The 11,300-nt window shown below is 36.8% G+C and overlaps 1 protein-coding gene across 1 annotated transcript; it reads left to right on the top strand.

The window, feature by feature from the left end:
* Positions 1–208: 208 nt before the first annotated feature.
* LOC136254186 (uncharacterized) lies at positions 209–1,815 on the top strand. Its single transcript, XM_066046860.1, has one exon. It carries the CDS (start codon positions 296–298, stop codon positions 1,733–1,735), a length of 1,440 nt encoding a protein of 479 aa, XP_065902932.1. The 5' UTR covers positions 209–295; the 3' UTR covers positions 1,736–1,815.
* The last annotated feature ends 9,485 nt before the right edge of the window (positions 1,816–11,300 follow it).

Here is an 11,300-nt window from a genome sequence, read left to right as displayed (position 1 = left end):
TAGTATCTATGCTCGATCTTATGTGCAATTTTTTTTTAGGGGGGGCACGTGCCTTCCACCCTGGATCCGCCACTACGAGTGGAAAGTAGGTTTTCCAGCAGCCTGCTCAAGCGTAACCACAAACATGATGCAGTGATTACCGTGAACAAGCATTGTATGGTTTCACATAATTACTTCAGCGCCCCATAACTCCTAGATCATACATAGGACAGTGCAGGTGCCAAATCAGTTTATTCCAGCTGTCGACAGGTCGAGTTGAACTAAAGAGAGTTTTCGTTTAGCAGCGGTATCACTGATGGAGGCTTTATCACAACTAGTAGATAAAATTGTTGATTCTGTCAGTCCTGAAGATCTAGAAGCTACCTTGTCAACACTGAGGAATATCTTTAACAACATTATTCAACACCCAAATGATGACAAGTATCGTCAAATCAAACTGGCTAACAAGACATTTAGCAGTAAAGTGTGGAGGTATCCTGCTTGTGAGGAGTTGATGAAGATGAGTGGGTGGGTAGTGGAGGATGATCATGTGAGACTAAGAGATGACTCTCATATCCATATTGTATCCCAGTTACTGGGCAGAAAAGAAACCAATGTACAACACACCTCACAATTCTCTGCTAAGAAACCTGACACAGAGATGTTTGTGCCTCCAGAAGATGAAACTGTTGTCATAGTGAATGCTATACGTTATGGGATGGGAAATAAAGTGAAACAAGTGCTGAGTCGATACAACACTTCTGACGTAAGATGTATGTGGCTACTTGGAGAAAGTCCCCTCATATTCTCGGCTTTTAGAGCTAGACAAATTGGCGTTGCACGAATATTGATTGAAGAGTATGGTATAGATGCTAATGCCTCGGATGGGAAAGGCAGTCCCTGTTTCCTTGAGTTGTTTTCAGGATGTGATTCCTCTGACGCTTGCCAATCATTGATCATCGAGTTTATCAAGGAATTCAAGCTTCATGTTTGTACAGGTGGCCAACCATTGTCAGCAATTCATCTCGCATGTTTGCTCAAGCTTTTCACTGTTCTGAGATACCTTGTGGAAAAGTGTCAAGTTCCTATCAACCAGCCAATCAGTAATCATAAAGTTGATGTAAATGGTGGTACAGCTCTGCACATTGCTTATGGCATTAATGAAGTAGAGATTGCACAATATTTAATACAACATGGAGCTAACTCAGACATAAAAGATAGTGATGGCAAAAAACCTCAAGAATACATGTTGTATAGTGGTCAACGGGTCAGAGATACCACAAACTTCTATTCTAAAAGTTCAAACTTTTTCATTAAGCGCAGTAAGATATTCAGAAACTTTGCAAGCAAGGAACTTTATTATTTCCAACAACTGTGTAACAGTGGAACTCCAGCATATGAAGCTGTCAATCTCACCCTTGAAATTTTCCCTGAGTTAAATAAAGAAGCCACTCATGCCCAGCCACCTGACTTAGAAGCTACCCCAACCATGAACAAGCTCAACCATTACATCACTGATATGGCACCATCTTATTATGCTATTGGCTTGGAGCTTGACATTCCTAATAGTAAATTGAAGGTGATTAAGAGTGACCCCAGGTTGGCTGATCTTCAGGAGAAGTGTCGTAAGATGTTAGAAGTGTGGCTTGAAACTGATACCTCAGCTACCTGGAGGAAACTTTGCGATGCACTGGAAGAACATGAAGTGGGATTGTGTGCTGTTGCTGAAAGGATAAAAGGACAACCTGTAGTTTAGAAACGGTATAATGTTACAGATTAGTTATCATTAATTCAGTCTTTCTATAAATACACACATACAGGGTTACACTACATAGTCTACACAATGATTATTCTGTAATGGTTGTTTTTCAGTCAATACATGTTCAATACAATAATGAAAGTTTAATACTCCGGAAAGAAAGAACGGCTTTGCAGATTACCATGAGGTTAAATTTAAAAATCAAATCAAAATTAGTAAATACTGAATCCATATAATAACCAATTAAGGTTTACAACAATTCACAATAGGGAGGGAGAACATGTATAGGCCTGCAAGAGTTCATATATAGATATACAAACTCTTGATGCTACATTGTGTTCAACAATTATCTTAAAGTAATTGCTAATAAACCAAGCAAGACATGCAATATTATTATTATGTCCCAAACACTAATTATATGTGAAGCCTGCAGGTGATTAACATGAAACTGAAGTATTTGAGATATGATGCAATCACTCAACACAGTGCATGTGTTTTGACCAGGTAAGTAAGTTGGATACTCTCAATAATAATTATTATGAACTCTTGATATACCTGATGTAAACTAACTGTGAGGCTATATAACTGTAACATTTTTATATATAAAATTATTAAGACAAGAATTGACACACTCATCTTCATTCTAGGAGTTAAATTGAGTTGTATGGCATTAACTGTGTATTTAAAAGGCTTAGCCAAGAAGTTGTACAGGGTTGTAGTTATTTGAGCACCGTGCTATAGGTATTTTGAACCCTGTCTTGTTTTAGTGTGTGTGTGTTTAGAGCACAGTACTGCATGCATGCATATGCTTCATGTTATACTACTTAGCAAGAAGGGGCTTTATATTGTGTGAAGTGTCAATCATCATCTATCCTATACAAACCATGATCTAATTAGGTCTTCATTGTGGTCACTTCTGCAAATGTTATAAATTGCACACAAACTGTTTGATGTGCTGTGCCACAGCAAATAATACAATTCTATTGTGTGTTTAAGGGTAATATTATTGTCATACATATATAGGCAAAACACATGTAGAGTGTATCTAATACTTGTATTGTTGTAGCTACAGCAATTTATAGATAACATGATTCATGTACAGTGACTTTATAGTAGTTATTGTACTTTCACCTACAGTGGAAGCCCCCCATGGCTTAGCTAACTGTCTCTGGTATTGTTTATAACACCCACCAACCTTAACTTCATTATCTAGTATAGTGTAACTACTATAAAGTCACTGTACATGAATCATGATTCATGTACAGTGACTTTATAGCAGTTATTGTACTTTCACCTACAGTGGAAGCCCCCCATGGCTTAGCTAACTGTCTCTGGTGTTGTTTATAACACCCACCAACCTTAACTTCATTATCTACAAATTGCTGTAGCTACAACAATACAAGTATTAGATACACTCTACATGTGTTTTGCCTATATATGTATGACAATAATATTACCCTTAAACACACAATAGAATTGTATTATTTGCTGTGGCACAGCACATCAAACAGTTTGTGTGCAATTTATAGCATTTGCACTTCTAAGTACATGTAAAACTTTATTCATGCAGTCCTCATTGGATTATGTCCCATGCAATAAGCATTCAGTGTCATGTATAGGGCTCCTCCACTGGGGGATGAAGAGCTACAAAAGATCTAGGGCTACATGGCGTCTTATAGGTACTTGTCTATAGGATTTTCATTAAGATTCTATAATTTCTCAGGCTGTCAGCCATTTTCCAGGTCATGCACAGCAAACAAAAAACAACAAGAGACTCTAATAGAACAGTCACTCAAGAGATAATACTAATAGTGTACTCCATGAACACTGTTGACACAATCAATCAGGGCTGCCCAGAGAAATTAAGGAGCCCAGGGCAAAGAGTTAAAGTGGGCCCCTTCACCCAAGTTGTAAGGTGAAGACCAAAAAAAAAAAAAAAAAAGTCACAACCTGCTGGCAATGACAATAACTACCCATCACCAACCATATCTCCTTATCTATAAGCTTGCTACACTGCTCCTCTGAAGAATACTGTGACTGCTCTATTAGAGTATTTAGATCTGACTGCTCTATTAGAGTATATCGATCTTTTAAACAGGTATTCAGGGGGCTCTTCATGGGGCCTCCTGGGGCCCCTTTCAGGCTGGGGCCCGGGACAAAATGCCCCAGTTGCCCCCCCCCCCCCCCCCCCCTGTGGGCGGCCCTGCAATCAATGTGTATGCAGGGGCAGATCCAGGGGGTTCAAAGGGTTCCATGGAACCCCCTATTTGGAAGAGCCTTAATATTATTTGATGAGCTGTTGCCAAGTTTTTTCAGTACACCAAAATCTGTTTATCAGTCAAATAAGTACTCATTGCAAACAATAGTAACAAAACACTCATTTTACCTTTCTTCACTATAAACTCATTTAAAACTGCTACCCCATGCAGCATCTCCATGTGCAATAGGCATCCCTTAAAAAGTTGTTTAATGGTTTAAAAGTCTTCAGTTGCATTTCTAAAGACCTAAATGGTAAGATTTAACAGTGATACATTACTGATCATGAAGAGTGTGTTTGCTATGAATTATTATACTGCTAGGTAGCTAGACTAAATTTGCAATTACCACTTTTAAAAAGTCTGGATCCGCCCCTGGTATATGCCTATATTGTATAGCAGCAATGTTAAAGGCAATTGATGTGTGTTTTAAACTACTGCAATGTTCATGCATAGGAGTAAACAAGACCATCAATGAGTACATATATGTACCCTTATGGACGTGCCTGTAACAATTAAAAGTTTTGAAACTAGCATGGCGGTGCTGTTAATAGAAGAAAGCACTTTTCAAATATTTCTAAACATTTTCTGGTGTATCTATGGTTTATTCTACCATTAATTGGGTAGGAATTTAACTTATAATGCTGTGTTTCAGAACTAATTATTATATTTAATGTGTCAAATGCACCCATATGGGTGATTTTTCAAAATTCAGTCACATATATACACTCCATGTTGCAGGGTGAAAATGAGACTTACTACAAGTTGAAACCCCCTCCCAAAAAATTATACAAGATTGAGGTACACTAATAGAGCAGCCAGTGAAATACAGTCACCACACATCTTTTCCCTAAAAAAGGAATTTGGCAAGTGAGTTATGACATTTTAAAATAAGTACAGATAATTCAGACACACAAATGTGACTGAATTTTGGAAAATCACCCATATGGGCACATTTAACACTTAAAATATTTCATGACCAAATCACAAACTTTATAGTGCAAATCTACTTGTTGATGATTTTAAGCCATTCTCAATACCTTAAATTACTAGAAAATTTTAGAAATATTTTTATAGCTCTCCTCTGCCCATCATAGTAACCTAATAAACATGAAAATTCTAATTATTTCACGCGTGCCCATATGGGTGATTTTCCAAAATTCAGTCACAAATGTGTTTACAGCATGCATGCTGTGTAGCAAGACTGTTAATATTAAAACACTCACATATTGCCACTTGAGCAATACCTCCAGTTAAGGATAGTTCACTGGCTTACATGTAATTAAAATAATCTAGTACAATTTTTATTATGAACCATTACGCATGTCTTGCAAATTAAATGCAGGCTGTATAGAACACATCCACTTGGGATGACATGCTGTTTACACTAGCTTCACCATATAGCTATGTTATTCCAATCCTGAACCCCATGTATGGTAGACAGCTGCTGCTAGTTCTTCTGTGTTGCAGGTATAATGACTCATGATTCTAGTTTTGCTTTCCTACTAGAGATAAATGATGTAATGACATTCTCGAACTCAACCACAGCTGCTGGAATGGCTTACATAAACTGCTACACTTGAAGTTGACATACCATGCAGCTGAAGTGAACTACTCTATCCCCAAGCACCAGCTGTCTGTTACCAGATTAATGCTTTAGAATAGCTTTTGTGTCTCCAGGGGCTGGCCAAAAAGCTATAATTATAGTGACTTTGAGCCATACAGTTGTAAGGGCTATAGTTGAAAACAGACTATAAGCAGCAAGCTGCACCAAGTATATAGTAAAAAGTTACAAATGTATACATGTGTATTTTAAGTCTCTTTTACAGTCTGCTATACGTATTTGACTAGAAGTACCACCTCAAGATCCAATCTTGTATAGCTATTAATCTTGTACTTAGCTATTCTTCAAAAAGTTTTCTCTTTTGCTGCACAGTGATATGGTCCTTATGTATTTGATTAAAAATTGCCTTACAATCTAATCTATACTTTCCCCTGGACTGGATGAATTGCTCCCAGCACCAAAGTAGCAGGTTACGCTGAACAACTGATCCAATCTATAGTCATAGCTACTTTTAATATTAATTTAAATTTTTTACAACTCACTATTAAAATCAAAATTGCCTTAAAGTAATTGTTGTTTCTGAAAGAGTTATTAAAATTGCCTTGAATTTTGCTAAACCCAATGTTAACTTGTAACATAATATAGCTTGGGTCATAATTTTGTATTTTAAAAACTTTTTTCTGAGGTGACCAGCATCCCTTGTCACCACCCACAGCACTAGTAAAGTGCTGCATGGACAAAAACAACTAATGTGAAGCAAGTGAGGAGTGTGAAAAAGATGGGTTTGCCACTACATATGGCACTGGCTTTTTGGGATGCTTAAGTGCCTTCATTATGGTTGGCTATGCTTTTGGGTCTTCCATCTAAATGTGTCTGGCCATGTATGGCTTTATTGTTGACCATGTTATTATTGCTATATGAATTGCTTCGTTTGGGGGAGTTCTTACTATTAGACATAATAAACTGTTAGGGACTTGACCTTGACTGTTCTGTCTGCTGTGATGTTATCATATAGAGCATGTATTGTGGTGACTGGTCTGGTGAGAGAACCTTCACAATTATGTAACAGCCAATGTTGAGGATGAGGTTTATTTAGATGTTGCTAGGCAATTTTTGGATGGTCGGCATCCAAATGTTTTTTTTTATGTAGCTATAAGAGTGTTTATTGAATCCATGCAACTGCTATTGCATTCAGATGGAATAAGTACATGCAGGAACAGTGAAACTATGAGTCCTGAACTAATTGAAAACTTTCTCCAAAGTTTGTCAGTTCAATCCCAAGGGATATGTTACTTTGCTCTCAAGTTACAATGATGTACAACTTGAGAGCTGCTGATATAAATTTATATTTTGAGCCCTCAATCTCATTTTTGTTTGATGCCTAACTCTGCTAAATGAATTGGAAAGCTCCTTTGGTCGGAAATGAATTTCTGGGATTTCTGGCATGGTCAACTATCATTTCTGTTACAAGCTACATACCTTAGATCTACCCTTGCACTGCTGTCAACCTTCGGAGGTGGTCAACACAGCTAATGTGATACAACAAAGTGCTTATTAAAATGTGATTCCACCCTACCTATAACAGCACAGGGCTTAAATGATTACCTTGTAGCTATTATGCTCATTAATGTTTTTACTGATTGGTTCACGTGTTTGCTGACTTATAACCACTGGGCACCCCAAGCTACCATCCGACCTTCATTAGACTCTGTCCATCATTTACAATCAGCAATGTTTGCAATATTGGCAGAATTTGCCGGATCAGTTGAACATCTCCAGTTATCACAAGTCCATTGAAATTTCAACACTTGCCAGTACCAACCAGCTTCCATTGAATATTTTCTGAATTTTATCAAATTTTTCATCTCTATAATTATACCCGTAACTATCACCAAGCCATCCATTACAAAATGTTTAGATGATGTTTCCTACCGAGGTATCCTAGCCGAGGCTACTATGTTCCAAAAATTGAGCATTATGCTTGTGAACAGTGCTCAAAAAATCAGTTATTATGCTTTTGAGAATTGCCTATTATTCCCAAAATTATACCACCATAATTGGCTAATAATGCCAGTTAATGCTGTATCAGACCATTTTCATTGATGTTTAAGCTTCAAGTAGTCTTGAATTCTTTATCTGGTTGCAGTATTAGAGTATTTCATTTCAATGTGACTGCTTTATTAGAGTAAACAATATTCAGTGACTGTTCTATTAGAGTTTCTGACTGCTCTATTAGAGTATCTCGATGAAATTGTGAAATCTGCTATTGTTAAAGATTTATAATCACTTCAAAATGCTAGTATAATTCCTGATTCCAACACATACCTATTATGCCCAAATTATGCTGACATAATTGCCACATCCCTATAGCCTCTGAGAAAATATTTAGCTAAGGAACTGTAAAGAGTGGTTGCAAGGATCTGACTATTTTTACTTATATAGTTTGTCTACTGTAATAGACAAATTTCATAATAAGGCTTTATAATGCATAATAATAACCGTTTTCCCTAGCAACCTGAATTTCCCATTATTGTTAGGTGATAATGTCTGAAGTAACTTCTCCAAATTTTGAAAAGATAGCATATACATGTCATAAGATATGACATTTTGAAATTTGTGGTTTTCCCATACATATCTATGTGAGAGGGCTACAGTTTCCCCTTCTGGGAAATCACAAAAATGAGGTATTTCAATGTATGCAAAAACCAAAAATTCTAAAGCACATAATTATCTTAATTTTACATAATTTGTAGGTGTGAATGTCAACAATAATCTCTCCAAGTTTTAAATGGATAGTGTATATGAATCTACGGACATTCCCATGATTTGTGTGATTACCAAGAAGGGGAAACTGGTGTCCCTCTCATCTATGTATTGGAAAATTACAATTTCAAACTGTCATATCTCATAACTTAGATGCGCTATCCTTTTAAAACTTGGAGTGGTTACTTTAGACATTGACACCTACAAGTAATGTAAAAATTAGGTTGCTAGGAGCAAGAGTTAATTTTTTCCTTATTATGAAGTTTGTCTATTACTATATCCACATGCACCCTTGCCATGACCATGCAGGTTGTTTCTTAGGACCACACCCATCATCACATATCAGTGTTCAAGGACTCATGCACATGTATCATTTATGTTGTACAAAATAATAGTGTATACATAGTGGACTGGAATGGTGTAGAATGGATATTTTTTTTAAAGTTCAGTATCGTTTTTTTACATCCAAATAAGTACAACTGCTCCCCTTAAGTAAGCAAATAAATAGGATTCCCCATTGAAGTCAGCTCATTTATAGCATACTTTTCCTCACTACAACACTTGTATGACTTATAACTCATGATCAATACTTAATTACTTGTCTGAAACTGTCTTAATGAAGGCTTGGTTCAGTGCATGTGCAATGTGGCCCTGCCACAACAAACTTTGGCTTAAAATTTTATACAATTGTGGAAAAGGCTCGTTGTAAATGCTTATAACATGGTCCTGTTTCACTTTACTCAAAGATTTTTGCTTAGGCTCCTATGTAGGTTATAGCGGTAAACACCTCATACAGGCTCTGCCTTCTGTGTTCACCCTCCAGTGCCTAACTGGTAACGAATAAATGAATACTTCATTATACAGTGAATTTACTTCATAAATGCATACATGTAAATATAATCAGCTATAGATAACTTTTTTATCATTTGGGAATAAGGGTTAAGTCGGGAGTCTTCTTGGTATTCCCAATAAACTGCTATTGTACATGTTCATAACTGACTTTACAGTACATTACATTGGTAAACTTTGTCTATGGTGAGGTGAAGCATGCTAAGAGCTGACTTCAAGGGCATCCTATTTAATTATTTGCTTACTTAAGGGGAGGAGATGTACTTATTTGGATGTAAAAACTGATGTTAAAGGTGCTCTGTACAGTTCATGTATGGCTCCAATGAAATTACCATAACTCACAAATGGTTTGGGCAAATATACTGTACTTTCTTACTGGATATAAGCTAACTCTAGAGCACACTTTAGTCCAAACCCAACTGCTAATTTGCTGTAGAATGAGAGTTATAATTTTTCCTTAGAACTAGCCTTACAGTTTACACACTAAAGCCTTGATACTTTCATGATACACTATACAAAACAGTACAAACTATTGTGCATTTTTATTTTTGTCTTTTAGCTTCTCAATCATCAGATACTCAACTTCCAGTTTGACACTGCCACCAATCTTTCTTTATACTTCCATGCTATTTGTCACCTGAAGTTGCTATCAAAAAACGCCACAAGCGGTCTTTTTTAGCAAAATTACTACAGTAACTCATCCAAACGTTTCATGCCTTTAGGATGAAAAATGACAAACTAGTTCTATTTTAAACATAAGTGAGTAGAATAGCAAAGGGCGTGCCTGTTACCTAACACACAGCTGGTGCTAAAAATTCAGTAATAAGCCACAGACTATAACTAACAACCATAATATTTCCATCAACGTAAAAGATAACCCTGGCCCTGTTTTGCCATGTGACTTGGGAAGCCTTACACAAACTGTACAGAGCACCCTTAAACTTTAAAAAATTCTATTCCATGTGCCATTCCATGTATTCCACTATTCCAGCAGTTCATTCCACTGTTTATATACTCCCTCATTACCGGCAGTGATGGTTTTCTCTCATGATTTAATGAGATGAGAACAGAGAGCATGCAAAGAAGAAGCCCCTCTGTCACTGATTATCATGCAGGTAATAATGGAGTTTATAGTAGCTGATTAAGCTAAGGATACCTGCTGCTATCACCTAATCGTAAAAAACAGTCACATTATAAGGTTTATCTGCTGTTGAATAATGTGAGTGGTAAAGTTAAGAGATTAAGTGACTGTACAGAAACACTACTAACCTATATGACCGATGCATGAATCAGCCAAACCAAGTCCTCCCATTCATACGTGAGGAGCAAATCATGCACCTATGGCCACAGATTGTCTAGTATAACAGCCAAAATAGTGATTGCAGCTTTAAAGAGCTTGAGGCTTAATATATATATTGTGTAGAAAGTAACTCCATTTCCAGTGCATGAGACCACAATAAAACACTAATGTAAGTGTACATTAGTGTGTTACCCCTAAGGGTTTTGCTAATCAATAAATAAATAAACACTGTATGCTACATGAGGCTGATTCTTGCATGACACTACCTTCTTATAACCATGCACTGCTCAAAATTATCTTGAGCTAACTGATATAGTAGCACCTAAATGATGCTTATAGCTACCTTCCATTCACTCCACATGCAGCCAGCAAAAATCCTCTCAGCATGTATGTTGAACTCTCTGCATTGACAGACAATTAACTATTTTCAGTATCACCTTCAGTTTACATATTAGCAGTTGTCTTTTCTCAGTCTCAAATTGCTTTCGGATTCAGCAATATTTTCAAAAAATTTCCTGGGGAAGTACATTAATTTTCTAGATACTCTGCATGCACAAGCCTATATATATATAACTTATGACATCACTATACTACTGGCGGTTTGGACAATTTAAGTTTATATACATATGTATATCAAACTTAATGCAAATTTTGCTTCATGTTACTGAGCAAATACCCAACCCTTCCCTTAGGCTATGGAGCCCGGTGCTAGCTATAGCTATACTGCCGCGGAGCTCATTCAGTAGCTACTAGCTTCCCGGCTGAGTTTTGAAATTGAGGTACTGAAAATTGGAAGTATGAATGTCACACAAAATTGCCACAGGAGTCATA

The sequence above is a fragment of the Dysidea avara genome, chromosome 4 (assembly GCF_963678975.1).
Source record: "Dysidea avara chromosome 4, odDysAvar1.4, whole genome shotgun sequence".
Taxonomy (NCBI): domain Eukaryota; kingdom Metazoa; phylum Porifera; class Demospongiae; order Dictyoceratida; family Dysideidae; genus Dysidea; species Dysidea avara.
This window is presented reverse-complemented; position numbering and strand designations above follow the sequence as displayed.

Coding starts and splice junctions, on each gene's coding strand:
- LOC136254186 (XM_066046860.1), top strand. CDS start 296: ATGGAGGCTTTATCACAACTAGTAGATAAAATTGTTGATTCTGTCAGT.